The sequence below is a fragment of the Taudactylus pleione genome, unplaced genomic scaffold (genome assembly GCF_031769625.1).
Source record: "Taudactylus pleione unplaced genomic scaffold, aTauple2 ptg000250l, whole genome shotgun sequence".
NCBI lineage: Eukaryota > Metazoa > Chordata > Amphibia > Anura > Myobatrachidae > Taudactylus > Taudactylus pleione.
In genome coordinates, this window is record NW_028284652.1 from 2,878,057 (window position 1) to 2,902,850 (window position 24,794).

Genomic DNA, 24,794 nt, shown 5'->3' on the forward strand with positions numbered 1-24,794 from the left:
TTTATGGCTTTCACTCACTGTCTGTTATAATATCCATTCGTATGTTTTTTTGTTTTTTTTATTGCGCATGTTCCCATTTGCAAAGTGCTGGTGCTATATACATTTGAATAAACTTTGGCAGTGTGCTTCAAGTAATTATAATGTTTAGCTCACCTAATGCTATGAGAATAGTATATCTCTAAACCTTTGTGAGCTTTCCCTATATTTCAACCTTTTTGTTTCTAATTTTGATAACCACAGTGGTTCCGCTGGTGCTTCTGACAGATTCAGCCGCATCCTCAAACATATCCTGACTCAGCGCAGGTGAGACCATCATTGAAATTGGAAAACGAGATTGTGGTAAATAGGTGGCGTCAATTCAATTACAGGTGCTCGTGTTTACACACATTTGTACGGTAGCTGCAACATCGCAAGTTTTACAGCGCACCATAATGAGGTGCAAGGAAAACTGGCAATGTTGCTGGACATAATGTGCCATTCCAGAAGAGCACATCACAGACATCGCATGTAATTGAGTCATCTCCAATGAGTTGTGGCCATATGATTGTATAATGACCAGGGGAAAATTTAGCTTTAACCTCCCAAATTTTCTGTTTGTTTTGTGTACACCTTTCATTCTCTTTTATATGTAGATAAGAACCTTATATTGGAAGACAGACTATGGGCCTGATTCAGCAAGGATGGTAATTCCAAAGCTGCATGCAGGCATATACTGTAGTGTGTAGTGCACGCTGGCAGCTTTGCAATTGCGATCTTTGCAGATACGGTAACGCACAGGAGGCATCGCGCCTCCTCGGATACTCTGCAGGAACATCGCATGGGGTCACGCAAGCCGGCCGCCGCAGATGAGAGGAAGAGGCCAGGAAATCTCCGTCAGCCAACTGAGTTCCTGGTCTCTTCCCCCACCCTCAATGGCGGCGACAAGCCTCCGTTTCGGGAAACTGAGGCCATCGCCGCCACCTCCCCGCCCACAAATGGCAGCAGGCTGCCAATCACTGCCAGTCTACGTGCGGGAGACTGCATTCTGCACATGCGCAGAATGGGTGCACTGCTGAATAAGGCCCTATATGCACAGGAGACGGCAAAGATTGGTCCCTTCGGCTTGCTCGCCCACCCCCAATCTCCTCTCCATCTCTCTAAACCAGTGGTTCCCAAAACCTGTCCTCATGGCAAACGCATATCCAGATATTAACCACTTAACTGACATGGTCGTATGGGATGAGAACACAGCCAGTTGTGCATCAGCTGACAAGGTTGAACCACACCGCCCTGCTGTGTTTTTGAAGAGGAAATTTGGTCTACACACGTGCAGAATGGATCTCCTCTGACTCCCCGGACTCTACTGCGGACCCAGTAATTTCTGACCAGTTTTGCTGGAAAAAACGTTAGTTAAGGCTATCCATGCATGAACACAGATGGCTTAATTATTACCTCATTCAGTTTGATTTACCTCCTGTGCTGAAGCAGGGATATCCCTAATGTCGGGACTGGGAGTGGGCCACGAGGATCGGGTTTGGGAAATGCTGCTTTGAACAAATGTATAATAAGAAAGTAAAGTACTTCTGTTTGCAGAATGGAATGAGTGCTGCAGATAGTTATAGGTGGGCAATTTTAGCACTTGTATATAGGATAAGGCCTTCTCTGGAAAGGCAACAAAAACAATGATGACGTTTCCAAATGACCCTTTTACATCTGTTTATAGTGGGGAATGTACAGAAAGCTGTTCTATACAAATCTGTAATTTCTTCCATTAGAAAAACTCAGATTAGAAAGCTTTAAAAGTGATGACCAAAAGCAGTGCAGTGTTCATTATGCTGGTAGGGTATTACTGTTCTCAGAGAGATTCTTTAAGATATTGGATGTGTTCTAAAATATTGTTTTAAATGTCCTGCAGAACGTGATAATGCCCACGGTTCTCCAATGAGATTATTCTCATTGCCCTTTCAATATTTTATAATGTTCAGCATAGAATACACTGAATATGCCATAGAAGAACAGGGTTAGACAACTTGTGGCTGTACCAACTGTTATGTAGCTACAAGCTGCTGCTTGCAAGATAAAAACGACAGGTTGGTGTACCCAACAGGGTTATATATTAAGCTGGGCATCCACTATACAATTTTGTGTCATATCTGTCCAATCTGGCTGGTTGAAATGAAAACCTGGTAATGTATGGAAGCAAATGACAGTCGATCATATGGTTTTAAACACTGAAAAAAAGGACATAAAAAATTGTTCAAATTTGGTTACATTTGTGTGTTTTTACCCAATTTGTCTGAACGACCATTGTTGGCTATTTTCCAGTGTTTGCGAGCAAATGGACGACTGTCATTTGCTCCCATACATTACCAGGGTTTCATTCCAACCAGACAGATTGGACAGATATCTGACAGAAAATTGTATAGTGGATGGCCAGCTTTACTTCAGTAGTTATTTGTCAGCATGGTCTATATGTGCTTACTGGGCAGTATTACATGGATCTACTATTAAATGTTGGAGGTGTTTGTTAGAGAGGGGGGGGGGGGGGAGGTCTATGGTTGTATGCTGCTAAACGTTGTATAGCTCTGACTCCTTACTACTAAAAACTTTGTTTTGCAGTTATTATCCTTTGTATCCACCAAGTGAGGAGTTAAATATTGATTTTGAAGCATTCTATAACTATGCAATGATGCCAGTTACACCGGATGTTTTTATTGTACCCTCAGAACTTCGCTTTTTTATCAAGGTTAGCCTTGCCTTTTAATGTTTGCTTTGTTGTATTGTGCTACTGTATAATTAATGTAAATCCAACCACTGCGGACTTGTCTGTCCGCCCCTGCCAGCCACCAAGCGCGCCTGTAGCTCATAATTATAACTGTCAGCTCGGTTATTAGTCAATACTGTCTCATGTTTTGTAATTTCCTTCCATCTCCAAGAAATGATACATTGGTAATACATTAGTATAATGTTCTCTATGGAAAGGTATCTTTACTGCAACCTATGTCTTTTATTGGTTGGAAAAAAAGGGAGCCAGTCACCACTCCTCTTTTTTCACCTCCCATTTCAAGGAAATAAACAATTACCATTTAAAAGTGTTTCCATTAAGTCCTTGGGGAGCAGCATTCTCATGAATATAGCTTCACCTCTCAAACATGGCAGCTTCCACTGTGTGCAGACAACATGTGCTCTTTATTTTTTTTTGTGGACCCGTAAATTTATATGTTGAACAGAGAAACAGAAATTTGACAGGCGACTTTTAGTCCCTGAGATGATTAGCTACACATACAGTGGGCAGCAATTGATTATGCAGTAGGAGTGTATTTTAGTTTAATAGAATTCTACTAGCATAACTCTTTCAGATTACCTTAGTATATGTGTAAGGGGAATCATGGGGTGTGCATGATATATGAAAATGACCACACAGATACAGTAATTCTTTAGGAACCTTCTGAAACACCACCACCCTCCATTTTGTATTAAACAACATTTTAAATCAAAACCACATTTTCTTTTAATGCCTGTGAACTGGATACGTATATTCCAGTGTTGGCTACCCGTGGAACAGTTTGTTTGCGACAACTGCTACAGCTAGCAGGTGACATCAGAATTAAGTTATTTTATTTCTATGTATTGTAATTAATACCCCTCTTCCACCTAAATTCTGGGTCTGACCCAGAGTTGGAACAAAGTTCCTATCCGGATCAGACCCGGAATTTTGCCAGCGCCGACTCGAGAATATCCGCTCACACCGGAGTCGGGTCTGCATAGACCCGGCTTTCCCGGCGTGAAAGTGGACGCTTGGAGATGACGTCATCTCCAAGCGCCACTGAAGCCGGACCAATCTGCCGGCTTGCAGCGCACTCCAGGTCATCGTGACCCGGAGTGCGCTGTTCTCACAGCAGGGTTTCACGGGCTACGCCCGTGTTAAAGCCTGCTAGTCACTCGACCCGGCGATCCAACCTTCTCCCCTTTTACACCAGGGAGCTGCCCGGGTTAACCCTTCAAAAACCCGGGTTTTAGCTCCGGGGTAAAAGGGGTATAAGTAGTTTTACTTTTTTGTTTTTAATATAAGGTTACATTTTGACATGATGCTATCCAGTATTGCCTGAAGGTGATCAAGTCAATTTCAGTTTGTCTCACTCTCCTAACAATGGGATTAGTGTGCACATACAATGGCATCCCTTTTGTGCTTGTTTTTATTTGTAGACGTATTTACCTTTTTGTATCTATTCAGTCAGTGTGGTTTCTTTTCAGTTGTGTTTTTCATTAGGCCCTTATGTATATTATGTAATGTTTCCTGTCTTACAAAACGTCTGTCACCTTATTTCCTGCAGGACCTCTCAGGCTGTGTCTGCATTAACCCTGGCCGCCTAACAAAGGGAATGGTTGGAGGAACATATGCTCGCATTTTAAGCAAGACGGATATCACAGAAGAACGAAAGTCTCCATGCATCTCTGCTCAAGTAGTTAAAATTTAACAATAAGACATACCGATCAGGCGGAGAATGCTGGGGGAAAACTAACCAGCGTTGTATAAAGTAGACAGTCCTGGACAAAATATACAGTGATAAAAAGAATAGTCCAAACAGAAGCTTTACAAGGAGTTGTTCTCTCTATATATGTTTGATACATCGGCCCTACAGTCTACTTCTCTCTCACTGCTCCCTGACTCCCATACTGGAATATGAGTTTCTGGTGAATGATAAAGCTTTCCCACTAGCACACCAGGTTATCCCTTCTGTGGTGTAGTAAATACACTATACTATATGTGCTGAACAAGGTGACAATGTCAGGAGGACAATATCAATGCCCGTGATACACAAAGCTGGGTATATACGGTGCAAGCATGTACATGTACTGAGAAATGGTTTTTGTTAATATTGTGTATTTTAAATAAAGCAGGAACGAAAAAAAAAACTTGTTTTGATTGGTTAGTACACTACCCGCCTTCCCACCCGTAAGCGCGCTGATTGGATAGTTCCCTGCATTGTGCAGGATTGCTGTGTGGTGACCTCGCTGCCCCGTCAGTAGCGGCTGTGCTCTCGCCGCGGCAGGATCGTCCTCTGTGTCTCCTGTTCCAGGACTCCCCCTGCCCCTGATGCGGCTTACTTGGCGACTGAGAACCGGAAGTTCTGGCCACTCCCAACCACGTCCTCATCTTCCTGGGTCCAAATCTGCATTCCAGGTCCAGCGCCATAGGTCAGTGAGTGTGCGCTTATATACAGTGTGCGCGCCGGCAGAAAGTCCCCTTCTGCACTGATCCCATTGGTGTGTACGCTGCTGTGCGTGATGAATAGCTGCCTGGGTTTCTGGCTGTGTGCCCTATCCCTAGGTGATGAGATCATTACTGGGCTTGTGGCTGACCAGGGACATTATTTCTTTTTCCAGAACGCTGCATTTCATTTCTATTTTCTTATTCTTCATTTTATCCTGTTCTGTGCCTGCAGGGTTAGCGTGTTTCACAAGGTCACTCCCCACCCTGAGATGTCTCTGTACGATTAGAATTGTCTCCTGTTACTGCCCCTTCTGTTAAAGTAAACTTAGAGGTGTGGCAGCACGTAATGCAGAGGAGGAAGAGATCCAGCTATCATCCCGCTCACCAGCTGTGTAATTGGGGGTTAATGAAATATACAGTACTTCTGTACATCTGTAGATTAGGTGGCATGCTCTATTGTATGTGTATATATGTAACATATATTAGAGGTCTGTAGAATGTGGGTTAGGAATAGTCTCCTGTAAGTTTTCTGACTCTGGGAGGTTTTTACTGCTCCTCTAAAAGCTGTGCTAGTGATTTATATACTGCTGTAATTGTCCTCCTGGCCACATTAGTGTATCTCATTAGCTCTGGGTTCTCTCTCTGTCACTGTGCCTCACCGTACACTGCATATGCCCTACCTAATACGTGACTAGTCTGATTTCTGAGACCTAGCTTCTGAGCTATCAGAGGCAACTCTTTTTTGTTTCCATGGTTTATATTGTACTAGTGAGAAGTCAGTCTTATTACTAAAGCGAGGTCCCATGTTGTGATAAAGCTTTAGTTATTGACACCGGTCTCTCCCCAAGCATACACCCCATCCACGTATTGGTCCTAAATTAGAACACTGCAATAGACAACATGGAAGGCTTGGCAATGTATTTAACTGTATTTGCATAAAAGTGCTTGGCAAGGGTCTTGTGTCATCTGATGGTATCTCTTGCACAATCTCATCTAGGTATCTGCACCAGACTGAGAAGTAAGTTGCCCTTAGATGAAGCGGCAAAAACTGCTGCCTTCCTGGTCAGCATCTGATGAGTCTATCAAATGGGACTAGGCAAAATGCAATGCACAATGCAATACTGTCCTTATGGGGGCACAATGCAATAATGTCTTTATGGTATTATTGCATTGTGCTCCAGGTTACATAGATGTTTGGTCACAGCAGCAGTGAAAAGAAAATGTTTCAAGCACAGTGAGGAGTATTCAGCCATTAAAGCCGGCCATACAGACTGCGATTTGCACCTTGCGACGAGGGATTCGACGGCCGACATATCGGGCGGTCCCCACACACGATGCGATCGGGTGGCCGCCTGGCCGATATGCCAGACGCATAAAACTGCATAGGATTGCACATCTTACCTCAACTTGGTCTGGGGCTGCGATCTGGAGGTGCGATGTATGACCCCACGGTTGCGCGCACTATCCGATATCATGCCCATACACAGTACGATATAGCAGCGATAGCGTACCAATCCGTCGGATCGACTGCTTCATCGCAACGTGTTTGGGCACTAAAACTAGGGGGAAGCTACTGAAATAGCAACACAAGCTGACATACAATTTTAGAGTTGTGTTACTATATTACTCCTTTTTTAAGTAGCTGTGTCAGAAGGCTTCCTTTTTATTTTATTTTTTATATGTATTTTCTCTGTCGGAATGTTCTGTTTTTTTTGTTTTACCCAGGCAAAAGTGCCTCGTATGTATTTATGCAGTGTTGGATAAATTCTGGTTGCCATAGTGGCATGCTGATAACCATTTAATGGAGGCATGGCGATCATGCAGGGGTCTTCAACCTTGGCCCTCCAGCTGCTGTGGAACTACACATCCCAGCATGCACTGCTATAGTTTTAGCATGCTGTTATATCAAAAAGGTGGCAGTGCATACTGGGATGTGTAGTTTCACAGCAGCAGGAGGGCCAAGGTTGAAGACCCCATGGTGGCAGTCCCCACCATTCAACTCCCTGACATTACCTTGTAACTTGCTGGCGATTTGAAGCGAGAGAGAACTGGTCTGTTGTAGCCTTTGGGCATGACACTGACTGGCATGTGTATTAATGTATATCTTACAATATTTTATATATTCCAGATCTTTGATTGACTCCTGTAATGGAATACATCCAAAATGTTCCATGCCCAATGCATCAGAGTCCAGCTCTACACTCTCCAATTGAACAAAAGGCAGTGGTAGCAGGGGTGCACACACATCCAAGTAGTTTGGGTGGCTTTACAAAGGCTGTAATAGGGAGACCCACTGTATATCTGGTGGTCTATTTGTGAGCTCGGCATATTCTAAACTGTACTGATCAGTTTTGAGTGTTAGGTCCCTGGATACCAATGACCTCTTGCTAGTTGGCTATTAGTAAGGTTCTGGTCCTGTATGTAATACATTTAATGTGTACTTGTAATAGTGAATTAACTTTAATATTGCAGCTGGAGTGAACTTTTAATTGCAATGCAAAGTAGTTAATACACATACAATTGCCTGTAAAATGATGCCTCTTCCTGTAGTCCATACATTCCTCAGGCTTTATTTAAACTAGCTGGGAAGTTCATGTGACACTAATCTCCTGTGTTCATTTAAATCAGTGTGGTGAAAGCTGGACGTCGCAGGATGTTACTTAGGAGCACACTGGGCATGCTCCTGCCAGTATATAGGGCGGTACACACTCTAATTTACTTATCCATTTTCTAGGCAGCTATGAATATGTACTACTTACAGAAGAAACTATGAAGCTTTAGGGCACAATATAACCTGTTCAGTTATGTGTTGTCTTTTCAGATATTTCAGCTTTTTGAAAGGTGACCTGTTTCTCCTAGTAGCGTCTTTATTTTTTAATTTCTGTTGAAAAAAAATATTTTCCGACCAGGAAAGTAGGCCCAAGGTACTGCGAGGGGGTCATTTCACCTTCTGACTCTAGATGAAATTCCTTGAATAGTTTGGTATTACCTCTGAAATAACTGGTGCGTTGCTGTGAATGAGGCATTATCTGACATGGAGATACTCTTTCATAGTTAGGGTGGGGTCTCATGTCTTTATTTTGTAATTGTCTTGGATCATTTGATTCAGTTTTGATGTAGAAATCCAATTATTTAGTTACAGGATGAGTCTCCCATATGCAATATCTTTGGGACCAGGGGTATTTTGGAATATTTGCATACCACAATGAAATATATTGGGAATGGAACCCAAATCTAAACACAGAAAGCATTTGTTTTATATACACCTGATACACAAAGCCTGAATGTAATTTTATACTATATTTTAAATAATTCTGTGCTTTAAACAAAGTTTGTGTACATGTAACCATCAAAAAACAAAGGTTTTACGACCTGTCATGCTCAAATGGGCTGTGAGCAGAAATGTGTGCTCCCGTGGCTGTATAGCCTGAACAGAGCAACTATTTAATTACTCTGTCGGGCGCCTGGCACTATCAGCTGCAGGTGAAAACAATTGATTTACCTCTTACGTTTGCGCCCGGCATTCATTCACCGTGACTGCGGCGCTTGGGGGCTGCCCGGCAGTGTCCGTAAGTGCTGGGCACGCCCCCAAGAGTGACGAAAAGGGGACGCGTCAAAGATACGCCCCTTTTTTATTGGCCACACCCCTTTTCAGAAGCACACACACCTTTGGCGCGCACAGAAGTGTGTGCGTGTGTGTATGTATGTGTGTGTATGTGTATGTATATAAAATATATATATATATATATATATATAATCTTTCAAATATATCGGCCATGTGCTATGCTGTAGGGAGTATCTGATATGTTTGTAAGCCATGTCGTTCAGACATATCGGGTGTACACACCTGCCGATGTTTTATAGATAGATTGGCCGTTCCATTTAATGCCCGATATATCTATTCGTGTTTACCCGGCTTTAGGTTAGTGTTTACTTCTATTAGGACTGTCCTTGTGGATATTGTATCCTTTGTAAGTCTTATCTTACCAGTCTTCTTCAATACAGGTTTGCCTAAGCAAACAGTGCATAGCTTTGATATCATCGAGTGATAAAGAAGCCCCTAGAAAGCCTTTTTCTAGGTTCGATTATAGCCATTATTTGTAAAATGCAGTAAAACGGTGTATTAGGGGCTGTACCACTAGTGGTTATCACCTCCCAACAATGTAAGTTTGCCTCTTAAAACTGGAGAGGTACAGGTTGCCTACTTACCCCTGACATCGCTCCTTACTGAGGGTTTAGAGGTAGGTTTGTTTTATGAGTCTGATGGGAAGATTTCCATAGCTCTGCTGGCAGAGCAGATGACTATAGGGAGCTATGCATGTAACCATCCTGCTTCATCTCATCTCATAACCGATGTTGCAAATATTGTAATTTGTGGATTCCTATCTATTCGGCTGCATTTGTGCTTTTGTGTGCTGAGATCTCCGTTTATCATGCAATACTACAATTTGATTGCGTGACATAAACATCAAGTGATAGTGATAAAGTGATATGCCTTCATAGTATTAGTGGCTACATTTTAGAGATGATTTAATTGTAGATGCAAGTTTGGAGAGATTACATGTTTCGGTAAGGAAAAGTTACAACTTATGGCACCCAAAAGAAATGGCTGCCAATGGAGGCGATTCAATTCCGTGTGACTTGAATAACGCTTTTAGGGAGCTCCTGGAGCTATTTAATTGACTGCGCTGTTTAGTCCGACCAATTATTTCTCCTCGCGTCCTCCTGAGGGTGCGAGGAAAAATCAGACTAAAGTGCCGACCGCGAGGCTGATTTCCAGCTTAGCGCTGCGCTGACAGCCTTCGGCCGACATTTTAGCCGGAGAATCCTGGTTCTCGAGACTAAACATCCTGCTTAAGTCACGAGAACCGGCATACTCCGTCTTATATGCTTCTAGTCGGACTTGACATCACTGTGAATTGAATATCACTGGGATCAACATCCCGGCGCTATTCACGTCACAATGAATTGAATCGCCCCCAATGAGTTTAGTTTCTTGCAGCAGATCCAGCTTTTGTGTATTGTGCAGAAAAGACTAGTTTAAGAAGCACTGTACCTTATTTACAATGATTTATTCAGCGCCCATATTTAATTTCAGCACACGCCAAACATGCAAACACACATATGTATAAAGATATGTAGGTGTTGTAACAAGTAGCTATTGCTTTATTATTTTATGGTAGGAATGTGCTTGTGACAGTTCTGTGATTTGGTTGTTCTGCCAACCTGTGGCACATTCAGACTTCCCTTTAATATTTGTTACAGCTGTCTTTATAAAACTTATCAACATCTGAGGTTTGCCGACAATGTGCTGATGATTACATACCATTTACCTACATCCCCACGGAGGACAGAATATTTCTTCCCTGGAAAATATGACACATTGTTGCCACAAGGAATATGCATCGGCAGCAGCTCTAGACAGAGCTGTTCCCAGAATCCTTTGCTGTTGGCTGACTGACAATGGTCCTAACCAAATCTTTCCCTGAATCAGCAGCTAGTGACACAGTAAAAACATACACTGCAACAATTTGTGTTTTTTCAGTGTATATGTTATTGGAGACTAGCAGAAATTGAACAGCAAAAAAACTAAACAAATATGACCACAGGTGCTTTATGTATGACACCAAGATATTATACTATGCACTTTGACAAAATTATATTACTTCATTTTATAACGCACAGTTCAACCCAAGTAATTTTATGTTCCACCTTTCAGGTGTGGCTGGGCTTTGCAGTTTGACCAGACCAGATCTGAAGTCTTGCATCTTGGAGTGCTATATAGAATGGCTTTATTTGTGCATGACTCCTAAAGAATGTTTGTTAAAACTATTTTGAGCACCATATTTTTGTTTGTTTCCCTTACAGCAGACGCTTGGGATGAGATGTGAAGGGGACACTTGAAAATTCAGTTCTGAAGTCCCACATTGAGAGACTGCTAAGATGTCAACAAAAGCTCCCATCTACCTAAAGAGAGGAAGCCGCAAAGGAAAGCTGAGAGATGTCTTGTCCCCGGACATGATCAGTCCTCCACTTGGAGACTTCAGACACACCATTCACATTGGTAGTGGGGAAGGAGATGTTTTTGGAGATGTTTCCTTTCTACAGGGTAAATTCCACCTCCTTCCCCGACTGCATACTGGGTCGTCATCATCTTTGTTACCGGATGGCACCCCACCTCCGTCACATTCAGACCTACAATCACCCGTCCTAAAGAATGCAATCTCCCTACCTGCAATAGGCGAGGCACAAGCTCTCTCCCTCCTGCAAGCCGCCCCACCCAAACCACCCCGGCTACACCTCGATGAGAAGAGTAAGAGTCCAGTGAATGAGATGGCCAGACCGCTGCAAGTGACCGCGGATAATGGCTTCACAGCAGAGGAAAGGGAGGAACGGTTTCTTGCTCATGCTGGTTCTCTACTTTCCCTTCATGTGGATTTGGGACCTTCCATCTTGGATGATGTTTTGCAGATCATGAAAAAAGAGTAGGTACCGGTGGTCAATAGCGGTTCCAGGACAAAGAATCTCAAGCTATTTTTAAGTATTTTTTTAAACACTACAAACATTTGGGGAGTTTGCTGCTTAGACAGTGAATAAACCTAAATTACGCAGCCTTACAATGGTTTATTGCTGTGTAATGTTGCTGAGCATCTCCATGCACATACTGTGCTAGACCTTGGGACCTTTACTGGAAACGGACAATCTAGATTGTATAAGGACAGTGAATGCAATGACGTGCCTTTGTGCGGTAGCCAAAACATCTCCAGTCTTTCTGAAGATCCACCCTACAGTGCAGACTCGCAGTGCCTTCATCCTTCTTGCCAGAAATCAGCAATTTGACTTTTTTCTTTTTTTCTTTTTGAGAATTTTTTTTATTTTATTTTTAAAAAATTGTAAATTGTTCATAAGACCAAATACAGGAAATTATTTTCATGTTGTGTCATGTATTTGTGTGAGAAGCTCTGAAACCAGTGCTGGTGACACACGTAATGCTATTGCAATTATACTATTAGTGTACATCTGTGGTTCAAAGGGCCATTTTGCACAGGACAGGTCCAGTCATACTGTTTAATGTGGGGTAAGAGCCAAATCTGCCCGATTCACATCTCCATGTGCGATCTGAACTTACATTTGTTCTTTGGCACTAAACAATACAAAATGCACACAGCACTAATATGCAGCCATCCAATGGAACATTGCACGTCCCACAAAACCAATACTGTAGATGAAAAAAGAGAGGGGGTGCAATGTAGTGAATAATAAAGGTTACATGTCAGATTTTGTGCAACAGGAAAAATAATTTCATTTCGAATTAACAATTTTTTAATTAAACAATAACTATGCATCTTTAAATGCAAATATCATCATAATAAACCGATCACAATGAATACAACTACAGGTGAAAATAACTGGTAAAAAGCTGTTATTTAGTGAGCCAGAAAATACACTTTGTGAATAGATTTTGTAGCAAATAAGAAAAGTCCACATTTGGTAGTTAAATGTTAAAATAACTCATTGAGGGATCCCGTGAACAGATAATTTAACTAATGGCCTTACTTTATTATGAATAATCTATGAAAAGCATTAATGCAAGCCTCTGCTAACTAATAATATGTCTAATGTCGCATCCCCATGGTTTGGCAGACATCGTCTTTATCAGAACAAGCTGCACAGCTGATAAGTAATCATTGGCATGACTGTAAGTGAATAGCACATACCCAGCACTGTAAGTATTACCCCTGGCAGGGGGGTGATTAGCTGCAAGTCCTCAGACACAGGACCCCGTGGTTCCCATTAGTTTGAGGAGAGGTGGGTTTACTGATGACCTTTTTATTTTTGTAGTTCTCCCTTTTATAGTGTTTGTATGGATTTGATAAGCCCTCAAGGAATGGAGCAATTTCTTGGCCCTGTTAACTTTCTGTAAACATTTACATGCTGTTGTGTGTTAAGACATTTTTGTTATACAATTCATTAGACCAGATCATAGTTGTACTTTAAGACATAGCTGCCAATATTTACATACAATTCAAGTCTCCTATCTCTTTGGGTGGTGTGAATAATGCATGACATACTAAAAGAAGGTCTAGAATAGAGATCCGCTAAAAGGCATATGTAGTGCAAAAGAAGAATTTGAACTGGTAAATTCTTCTAGGAAGAGTAACTGCCTGAAGCACAGACTGTTGCAGTTATGTGACCGGCTCTATTGCTGGATGCAGCAGTGATCTAAATCATCTACTGCTGAAATATGTATGACAGCTTGGCCAGCCTGGGCTCGCCCTCCTTGCAGGACGAAACTATGGAAAATGTAAAGACTTCTTACTGTCAACATTGCTTTGGGGGCAGGAAAACACATATAGCACAGAAAAAAACATTACTCAAGTAACACTCATGTCAGCACTGTAAAACCCTAGTGTAATGAACAAAAGAATGTAACCAGTAATTTTACATTTAAAAAACGAACAAAACAACTTAATACAGTGCCAACAGAGTTATTGTGATTGTACTGGTTGTAGTTTATTTTTCTCTAAATCGTTCCCAAAGGAGAGTCCCACAATGATGAAGGTTGCAGAAGGTTTCAGTGGTTCTGTTTTAGGTCATAACCCAGGGTGGTGCAATAATCACCCATATAAATGGCAGTCTCCACACTGACGTTATGGAAGACTGGTTTTAAGCTGCAACAAGTACTAGAAGAAAACCATCCTTACTTTATAGTCTCTGCCTCCATTATACGGCAGATACTGTTACATTAAGGCAGTTTATAAACTCCTAGACAAGCCATAATTGGACTCCCAAGAAAATAAATCTAGCACCACAGCAGAATCCTTTTGACCGTTTGTGACCAGCCAATGTGTATGAGACTAAAAAGCCTTTTGTGACATTTAATGTATAACAATCTGCTACATTACAGCTGGTAGCCCTAAGGCTTCCCCGTCTTAACTGGTTGATCCAAGTGGGCTAAAGGACCTCTGATGTCACATACATGTGACCCGGTTAGGGTTAGGCTGTGGGAGAGTTAGGGGGAGCATTAAGGTCCTTTAGCCAACTTGGGTTATGACTCTGCCCATCTAACTGGCCATGAGAGTATATATTTTCAATTATTACTTAAGAGTGTGTTCATTTATTTTTATAATAAAATTCAATTCACTGGTGGGTAAACACAAATTCCCGATTTTTATTTTCACAACACTGCATCTGTGTCTGTCCTATTTGACTAAACCTGGTTGCTAGAGTATCATTAACTTTGTCATCTTAGCCACGTTTATGCTCTGTATTAACATAAAAATATCCCGATCACAAGTTATTCTGTGCCTAATAATGCTGCAGTCATTTAGACCTATATTGGCCTAAGTGGTCACAGTGTCAAGATGTATAGATTGCAGTCCCATCCTAGAATCGTCTAATGGCAGCAGTAACATCTAAAAAATACAGGGCCTAAATTCTACATCTTGCCAATGGGAAGTGATTCTGACTAGTTTTTTTTTGTAGCAGTCTGTATTAATTAGGTCAATATAAATCTAGCCAGGAAGCACATGACCATTTGTTGCACAGTGTGAATCTACAGCACCGAAACTGTAACATTTGTTACCCTGCATTTGTGAATAGTTCTGCATAGTAGTGTATAGCATTGCAATATAAAGCAGCATGATACAGTTTTGAGGATAACCCTATATCGGTCCAATTACATGTTTGGATGTTATGTTTTGGTAATATTAAAGAATATGTATACCTAGAATATAATTAACTAGAGAGTAGCAGTTCGGATTCTGAGCAATCCGAACAGGTGGAATCCGAGTCCACCCGAACGCAAGTTCAGGTGTTCCTGTCTGACTCGGATTTCACCTCGAGGCCGAACGTCACCCGGCCGACGTCGGATTCTCGTGAGACTCGGGTGATGTTCAGCCGCTTTAAAAGGCGCGCCACCCAGGACTCGGCGCCATTCCATCACTTTGAGAGGGGTTAGGACTGGAGTTGGAGTGCCGCTGCACATGATTTTCTAGGGCATTAGCCCACTGTGTGTATACAAGCTCCGTGACTGGGCATAAGCCCACTGTATGTGTACAAGCTCCGTGACTGGGCATAAGCCCACTGTGTGTGTACAAGCTCCGTGACTGGGCATAAGCCCACTGTATGTGTACAAGCTCCGTGACTGGGCATAAGCCCACTGTGTGTGTACAAGCTCCGTGACTGGGCATAAGCCCACTGTGTGTGTGCAAGCTCCGTGACTGGGCATAAGCCCACTGTGTGTGTACAAGCTCCGTGACTGGGCATAAGCCCACTGTGTGTGTACAAGCTCCATGACTGGGCATAAGCCCACTGTGTGTACAAGCTCCGTGACTGGGCATAAGCCCACTGTGTGTGTACAAGCTCCGTGACTGGGCATAAGCCCACTGTGTGTGTACAAGCTCCGTGAGTGGGCATAAGGCCACTGTGTGTATACAAGCTCCGTGAGTGGGCATAAGGCCACTGTGTGTATACAAGCTCCGTGAGTGGGCATAAGGCCACTGTGTGTATACAAGCTCCGTGAGTGGGCATAAGGCCACTGTGTGTATACAAGCTCCGTGAGTGAGCATAAGGCCACTGTGTGTATACAAGCTCCGTGAGTGGGCATAAGGCCACTGTGTGTACAAGCTCCGTGACTTTACTGGGCGTAAGCCCACTGTGTATACAACAATAAAGAAAAAGAAAAATCTAGTGATTGCTCCAATGAAATAGTGTATAAAAATGAGGTGTCTGCTGCTCTCATGAACAAGGGGTTACTCGGTTAGAGAGCGCTAACACAAAATTTGAAATTAAAATGTTAAATTGATTAATACCTTTCTTGTATAGGAGTTATCAACTCTTTAACATAAAAGTATACCAATATTATTAGACCATATTATACATCAATAATACAATTTAGATAATTATGACAAATCAAGAATTTTACGGCCACATTTAACTATTAGGATAGATAAAGACACCCCTATATAAAGGACTAACATCTAAATATTATGACAAATCAAGAATTTTACGGCAACATTTAACTGCCACCCTTATTTAAAAATCATGGCCATGAAAAATATGTATAAAAATAAGGATTTTGCCACGTCCTCCTGATCTGACAGGGTTAATTAGTTGTGCTGTTCTCCAGCTCTTTCTCCCTTTTTAATTTTGTCCACCATTTCGTGACTTAAACCCACGGCTGTATCCAGAGGTTCCGGGAGGCAGGGGGACAACCAATTTGTGTCCCTGTTGTGGGTATAAGGAAAGAGCGTACCACCTTGTTGGTTGGTGTTAACCTTCTCCCTACCGTCAACTCCGTAGCGCTCTGTGACCAGTGGCTACCACCCATCTGCACGGCCAGGACTGGAGGACGAGGGTAGTACAGGAAATGAGCGTGTCACTCTATTAGTTGATATTGTCCTCCTCCCTGCCGTCAGCTCCGTAGCGCTCTTTAGCCAGCAGCTGCCTCTTAGGTCTGTATAGCCAGATACCGGAGCACGGGAGGGAAAATATGGGCTCTTTGGAGGACGTGGATTAAATCATCAGGTTTCACAATGGTATTAAAAGTTAGTATAAAACGCGTTTTTCCACCTCTATGATGTGGTAAATATTTATTTTTATACATATTTTTCATGGCCATGATTTTTTTTTTAAATATGCATGTATTAATCTAAATGTGAATACCGAAGAAACTTAAATAGTTGAATGCTAAGAACCTAACTGGTTTTCACGGCTAAGTGTATGCTTTTAAAGGGACTATCTAAAAAGCTCAAAGAAATTACCCTATACTGTGGAAAGTCGTGCTGTTTAAACCACAGCATGAAAAAGCCTGTAGTGTCTAAACAAACGGCCACAAAATATCTGTTTCTCTCTAGTGTTACTAGAAAATCAAATGTGACAAAAATATTGTGAAACTGTTTCAATTGAACCAAAGTGTTATATCATTCTATGTTTTAAAATACAGTGATGCTTAATATTTAGATGTTAGTCCTTTATATAGGGGTGTCTTTATCTATCCTAATAGTTAAATGTGGCCGTAAAATTCTTGATTTGTCATAATTATCTAAATTGTATTATTGATGTATAATATGGTCTAATAATATTGGTATACTTTTATGTTAGAGTTGATAACTACTATACAAGAAAGGTATTAATAAACTTAACATTTTCAGTTCAAATTTTGTGTTAGCGCTCTCTAACTTTTTATTGTTTTTTTTTAATTCACTGTGTATACAAACTTTGTGACTTTACTGGGCATAAGCCCACTGTGTATACAAAGTCCGTGACTGCTTGGGCATAAGCCCACTGTGTATACAAAGTCCGTGACTGCTTGGGCATAAGCCCCACTGTGTATACAAAGTCCGTGACTTTATTGGGCATAAGCCCACTGTTTATACAAACTCCGAGACTGCTTGGGCATAAGCCCACTGTGTATACAAAGTCAGTGACTTTACTATATATAAGCCCACTGTGTATACAAGCTCAGTGACTGCTTGGGCATAAGCCCACTGTGTATACAAAGTCAGTGACTTTACTGGATATAAGCCCACTGTGTATACAAGCTCAGTGACTGCTTGGGCATAAGCCCACTGTGTATACAAGCACTGTGACTGCTTGGGCATAAGCCCACTGTGTATACAAGCACTGTCGCTTATGGTCTGGCGCACATCCCTAGATATAACCCATTGCTGACTGCCACCATTATATGTATTTGATGGGGCTTTGGAAAACTGGACCAATATTAACTCTCTTTGGTTTTGCAATGCCCTACTGTGAAGCCCAAAGCTGTTACTGTCTGCTGGGTCCTATGACGGGACGTAGAACTGTTACTTACTTTTTCCTGTCCACAAGACATCTTAGTCAATGTGAAATAAATATCTGAATTGACAGAAATCCTGTAATGTAAGTGATATCGCCAAGAATTTCCTTATATGTAAGTGTGTGCAGAGGGGAAATCCTGCCAGCACCTATAGATCTATATTAACCTAGATATAGCAGTGGTTGACGTCAGAGCTGTAGATTCAGGCACTGAACCAACCAATGATGTAGATTAAGTTGGATCTAAGCCATGCTATGCTAAAAAATCTATTTTTGTATCTAGGCTCAATAATGGCAGCATTCCATTCATAGAGTACATAGATCTTGTCTATTCTGTTGGAACATTTGCAGAATATAGTTTAAGGTAACATTCTGTGATTGCACTAATTATGCCAATATAATTATGGGAGTACTGCAATCCTTTGCTTTTTATCTGTATACGTCTTTTACTTCTATCTTACCAAAACAAAATTATGTACAATTAATAAGTTACTGCAATCAGTGACTAACAATCTTAGATCTTACCATAGTGCTCATTCGTTGCTGCATTGTGATATCCATGGTAATTCGCAGAGAGTGAAAGTACAAGTCCCAGCATGCTTTACCAGTGGGAGGGTATGCTGGGACTTGTAGTTTCACAACAGCTGGAGAGCCACAAGTTGACCAGACCTTACTTAGAATGGAGCATAAGTCCTAAATTGATGAGAACAATACATTCCCTTCTGGGACAGCATTTTTCTATCGAAGGCTTATCTAACTCAATGACCTGACATTAGCCTGACCAGTGCCGGCAGATCGAACACCGATGTATTGTGTAGGTCAACAGAATGTAGGTCATTAATATATACACAGACGGTAGCCTGAGGAAGCCGCCTAGGGAGTGCGAAGAAATGTTTGTGTACATGGATTTGCTCTGCTGCTGGTTTGAGATTGCATTGGCTAACTGGAAGGGGTAAATTCTGCTATTAGACCCTGTTCTTAATCCCCTGGACTGTTTACTGATGAACTACACACTATTCTACTGATGCTGGGTACACACTGGACGATATATTGTCTCTGCTGTTGGCTAGTGTGTACAACCTAAATTATATCTGTGAATTATGTAGTTCACAGATATCCCATTGGCTGTGCAGCAAGGAAGATGCATCCTGTGTGTACACACAACCGTCCAATGTGCTGGCCACAGGAAACAGTTAAAATTACGTCAACACTGCTTCTCTGGCTAGACATATCGGTCGGCCGATTGGTAAGTGTATATGCACAGGAACATGCTCATCAAATCCATCGGTCAGCCCAACGGCTGATCTGTCGGCCAAATGTGTACCCCGCATGAGGCAACTCTGCCAACACAGTTTAGCTAATGTTGTGACTATCGGTTATTTTTGAGCGTTACATGTTTCTTTCTGCTACAGCAGTCTTCTATAGAAGGATTAACTGGAGCCACCATCAATGTGAATCACAGTTTCCATGGGGGTATCCTTAGAGGCTCTGTATTCTTAATGCTAGATTGTGTTCCTGCTATTATCAGTGGACCATTGTACATTTGCTTATACTTCTCTAATCGGGCCCATAAATCAGGTAGATATCGTAATAATTCTCCGTTCTGCTGATGCCTGGGCCGATGGATTGGGAAAATCCATCACGTTGGACAAACTTGATTTGCCAATTTCAACCCAAAAATAATCGCTGATCATCAGAGTCTGCCATCAGCAGAAAGAGTAATCAGCCCATAGAGGTATGGCCTGCAAACCTTTCACTAGATGATCAAATGCTATACCTTGTAGTTTTTATGGTGCATTTTTTTCACTTTTGTGAAATGTTAGCAACTTACCCCATGTTCAACATATCTACACTCTAAGGTGCTGGTATGTAATGTCAGAACAGGAGCGCCAAGCAGTATTGTTTAACAACTTTGCTACACTTGCTTAGCTCTGTAATAGTACAAGCAATGTTACACACTTGCCCTCTGTATACTGTAACTCTGACTGTTTCTCCTCTGCTATAAGCTGTTTTAATGGCCAGAATGTATCACTTGGATTCCTTATCCAATTCTGCACAATCAAACTGTGATCTTTTATGACTCTGGCAACATGTGTTCATTTGACCACTGCCTGGTAGTTTGCATGTACTCCCAAACAACTAAATATGTATTTGGATCTATGATACATTTTATTTCCACTATCAATATAGAATATGCAGATTTGCTAAGCAACCTCCATAACCCCGCCGAAAAAAAAATGGTTATTGTAACGGACGAGAGCAGTCAAAACCCATTCTGTTCATTCAGAAAGACACGAATCACAATACACTTATAATGAAGGCAATGAATTGAATAACATTAATAATTCTCTTATTAGGGAAATACTATTTTATTGAAACTTGGGAGAATGTTATTTAATTGTATTGAGAATAATATGAGTTATACTAAAAGGTAATATTTGTTATTTGAGGTTTTAAAATGTTTTAAAGATGGGTGAACCATTTATTTTATGATGTGGGCACCGTCATATAGCCATAAAGATGAAATGCTTCCCGTTTTATAAAAAAAAAAAATGTTAAACACCAATTAACAATTAATATGGCCCTTTCTAATATAAATAATAAACAATATTGCTCTTAGGGAGAAAATTGTTTAAGTTTACTAATATAAAAATAAAACCGCATTTCCCTCATGAAAGTATTAGCTATGTTTCAGTATTTGCGTCCTTGTAATGAAGACTATCTTTATGTATTGAATAAGTGTATTATGATTCCTCTCCTTCTGATTGGCCAGATAGATGTGGCGGGTTGATGGCAGTTTGTTCAAAAACCCATAAACAAAAACAGCACACAACCGCCGTTAACAGATGGACATTGATGGTTTATATATCCCCATCAAAGCTACTGAATTCAGTGATTTGGTGCTTTAATTTGCCGTCGATGTGCAAGGGTTTCAATACCCCAGCAAATCCACTGCTTAGTAAATTTACTCCCAGATATCCAGTAAGCAAACCAAAACAAATAGATCACCATCTTTGTGTCCAGGATCTGAATACACCGGTACAGTGGCTATAATAATAGTAAACAAGTACATGAATGGTACCACAACTTAAACTAAATCAGGTGTATCTGTTTGGGACTTCATTGTTGCTGGGAAAGCATCTTATTTTTGTTTTTATTAGCTACATACTCTAAGCAGGCTAATGTAATGCACTTCATCCTGTTACATAGGTTGTACTGTTAATCTGTCAGCTACACATTCATGCAGCAAATTTCCTGTTCCACCACATTCCAAGGGTGCTCTATTGGACTAATGAGGTCTGGTGACTGTGGAGGGCATTGGAGTACACGGAAATCATTGTAATATTCATGGAACCAGCTTAGATGATGTTTGCTTTGTGGCTTGCTGGGTTATCCTGCTGGAAGAAGCCAATAGAAGTCTTGTAGACTCTGGCCATTGGGATGCACATGATCTGCAAAAATACTCTGGTGAAAAGTCCAAACCAATATTTTCAGGAGTTATAAAAATACTTACTGGAGTATAAATTTAGAATAAATGGAATAACATTTCAGCCAATAAATAATGTAATAATCACTTGTTACTGGGGCTTCAGTCCAAAAGCGTTTGACTCAAACAAAGTCAGGCATGCTATTTTATCCTATACTACAGCTATCAATTCCATATATAAAATAGTTATTTTTTTTATAATGTCTGATTAAAAGAAGGTTGGCGCATGGCTCATGGCATCCTCCCATCAGTTATGGATTGTTTGGTGGACTCCTGCAGTGGTCTGCATATCAATTCATATGAATTCATCAGAGAGAACATCATCAATGGGGATGGTGTTGATTGTATTGATCTGTAACATGTGCCACGTTCATTTGGATGCTATCCATGGAATGTCATTCAAACTTTGTGTAACAATATTATTAGGTTGATGTCCATCATTGCCATCTAGATCAAACTCTGAGGTCGACCTGTAAACCTGTAGACTAACTTAATGCCAGTAAAAATAATCATGCAAGCCATAAATAAAATAACCACAAAATAGTGTTTACGGTTTAACTCCTAACATCCTATTCTTTTACTCCTGTTATGCACGTCATCATGATTATACAAATATGCAATTTATTAACTTTCTTGCGCTAGAGATATGTTAGTTGCTCAATTTAGTTTAAGATTCAGATTATATATTTTTGGGAACAAGCGCTTTTATCTATGTGTAAGCAATCCTTAAAAAGACATAACACTGAAACAAATACTTAAAAATATTTTCTAAAAACATATCAACCTAAAATGTTTATAGCTCTCAATAGAGTGGGTAGTAGGACGGTGGATAGATGGTTATCAGTAGTGCACTCAAATTAGTCTGTCCCTGACATACCCTATGTTGCTAACTTTTCTCCTCCTTGATGCGGTCCGTTGGCTGTTTAACTGGTCTTCCTCTATTCTCCATTCTTTAGCTTTAAGACGGAGCGGTATCCGGGTTCCGATAAGCTGCAGGAGTCGTTGGTAAGTGCAGCGGGTCTCGCCGCCTGATGTACAGAGGAGAAGTGGTATAGCTGAACCTCCATGCTTTGCCTGGTGGCCACCAACGCGTTTCACACTATAAGTGCTTATTCAAGGATGGGGCTGTGGTGTCTATAGTCTTTATTTATACTAAGAAAACTTTATTGTCCATTTCTACTTCAGGGTCCATAGGGTATTCACAGGATACCTTGGTTTATAGGTGATGATGTCAGTCTTCAGGCACCACTGAGTTAAAGTTTTCAGCCTCCCAGGATGCATCTGGGTCCCTCTCCTATACCCCGCCCCCGGGCCAAGGCATCTCAGTTTTCGTCAGTGCCTGGCCGGAGTCGGAGGCACTGTGCAGAGGGGGGCTATGAAGAGCCCCTGAAGTTTGTTTTAAAGGCAGCGATGGCTGCACATCTGGGAGTACAGCATGGACAGTCAGTACTGACGTCCATGCCGTCTCCCCTACACCCCGCCGGTACCAGAACACCGGTAATGATCCGGGGATGCTGGTAAACATCTGTGGTCACGGCTAGCGGTGCCCACAGATGTTTTGGACCATGGCCGGATCCAAGGGGATGCAGGTAAGCAGCGGGGTCCCGCGGTGGGTCCCTGCTGATCACATGGTCCTGAGTCCCCAGGCAGGAGGCTCCCTGGGGACTGGCTGCAGCGTGGAGCCAGGCGACCAACCTGCGCTTCCACTACCCCCTGGGACAGTGAGCCGCTGCTGAGCGGCATGTACTGCGGCGTCCCAGGGGTTAATTGCATGCCGAGGGAGCGCGCTTTCCCTGTCTCACAGCCGGCGCCTCCCCCGCTGCACACAGCCTCTCTGCTTAGGCTGACTGGCCATAGTGTGTCAGCGCTCCTCCCCCAGGCCGGCCTCCTTCCTCTCTACTCCTCGGTGGCCATCTTTACAGCATGGTGAACGCTGCTGGAAGCCTGTGAGCGGTGGCATCGTGGTCTGGGTCCCTCAGCATACCTCTCCTCCGTTTGCCAAAGGTCAGTGTCCTACCAGCCTGAGTGTCTGAGTAGTGGAGGATCAGCGCTGATACAATGCAGAAGAAACAAATCCCTGCACTATGTGACTGAACTGCTAGTCCTGCTGTCTGTACTTTCACTTTCTACTGTCAGCCATATTACTGTCCCTGATCTTGCTCTGCTCAAAGCCCTTGTGGTGCGTGGAGTGCAGGGCGTTTTTCACACTATACCAATAGTATAGGTGTGAGTGTCCCATACTTTACCATCATGTCTGAGACTGATTTTCCTCTCCAGCTCATGTGTACTAAATGTTATGTACCGATAGCGGAGGGGCTATGTCGCCAGTGCCTGGCACTGTCGCAGCCAATTATGGTCACGGCTCCGGTACAAGGTGCTTACAACCCTTATGGGCCAGCTAGCTCCGCCATCTGTGTTTACCCAGACGGGTCTGTCCCAGCGGTCAGTGGTGTCATCACCCATGCAGGGTTTCCCGAGACAACTGATGGTACCCCACAGTCTCCCCAATTCCCCTCACCGGGTTCCTCAGGAGCCTGCGTGGGTTAATACTTTTACACCATCTGGATCTGACTATTGCGGTACTGCAACGTCACGGCTGGTTGATAAACTGGCAGACGTGCACTCTCATCCCGTCTCAGAGGATCCTGCACCTCGGGGCCTTAGTGGACTCCAGGCAGCAGCGGATCTTTGTGACGGAGGGAAAAAGAAAAATCCTTGCTCTACGGTTGAGGGTACGCAGTTGTCTGCAGTGTCGTCGAGTGTCGATACACTCGGCAATGAAGTTGTTGGGCTCAATGGTGTCGGTATTCGACATGGTGGACTACGCCCAATTTCACTCCAGACCTCTGCAGCTATTGATTCTGTCCAGATGGAATGGACTGCCTTGGTGTCTCAGGTCCCAGATGCTTACTCCAGAGGTTCGCCTGTCTTTAACCTGGTGGTTGCAGACGACACACCTCAACAAGGAGCGTCCCCACCCTTAAAGGATACTGCTTTGGGACATCCCCAAGGTATCCTGTGGATACCCTATGGACCCTGAAGTACAAAATATGAGATATGGTAAGAACTTACCCTTGTTATCTCTATTTCTACAAAGTCCATAGGGTTCCACAGGACTCCCGCCTTGTCGCACCTGTACTGCAGATGGGCTTTATTCTGGTCACCGGTTTTTCCATCTCCCTATGGTGAGAATGTGATTCTTGTGAGTGTCCAGATTTTTCTTCTCTCTCTTTCTTCTCCTCCGGCCTATGACTTGTGATGTAACTGAGATGCCTTGGCCGGGGGCGGGGCATAGGAGAGGGACCCAGATGC

The 24,794-nt window shown here is 42.3% G+C and overlaps 2 protein-coding genes across 3 annotated transcripts in view; both read left to right on the plus strand.

Moving 5' to 3' along the window:
- Nucleotides 1-4,880, plus strand: part of POLA2 (DNA polymerase alpha 2, accessory subunit) — a 105,977-nt gene extending 101,097 nt beyond the window's left edge. Inside the window, exons 17-19 of the mRNA XM_088480137.1 lie at nucleotides 241-303; nucleotides 2,599-2,725; nucleotides 4,314-4,880. Of these exons, the coding sequence (XP_088336263.1) occupies nucleotides 241-303; nucleotides 2,599-2,725; nucleotides 4,314-4,457 (334 nt within the window). The 3' untranslated portion in view covers nucleotides 4,458-4,880. The remainder of the gene's footprint in view (nucleotides 1-240; nucleotides 304-2,598; nucleotides 2,726-4,313) is intronic.
- Nucleotides 4,881-4,987: 107 nt separating this feature from the next.
- CDC42EP2 (CDC42 effector protein 2) lies at nucleotides 4,988-14,320 on the plus strand. Of its 2 annotated transcripts, none has more exons than XM_088480028.1 (2): nucleotides 4,988-5,178; nucleotides 11,063-14,320. In XM_088480028.1, the coding sequence occupies exon 2, from the start codon at nucleotides 11,138-11,140 to the stop codon at nucleotides 11,681-11,683; it is 546 nt and encodes a 181-aa protein (XP_088336154.1). In that variant the 5' UTR covers nucleotides 4,988-5,178; nucleotides 11,063-11,137; the 3' UTR covers nucleotides 11,684-14,320. The 2 variants fall into 2 exon arrangements, with proteins under 2 accessions (XP_088336154.1, XP_088336155.1); XM_088480029.1 differs by having other exon boundaries at nucleotides 11,066-14,320.
- Nucleotides 14,321-24,794: the final 10,474 nt, after the last annotated feature.

Excerpts from the sequence above, each read along its gene's own strand:
- CDC42EP2 (XM_088480028.1), top strand. The coding sequence starts at position 11,138 with ATGTCAACAAAAGCTCCCATCTACCTAAAGAGAGGAAGCCGCAAAGGA.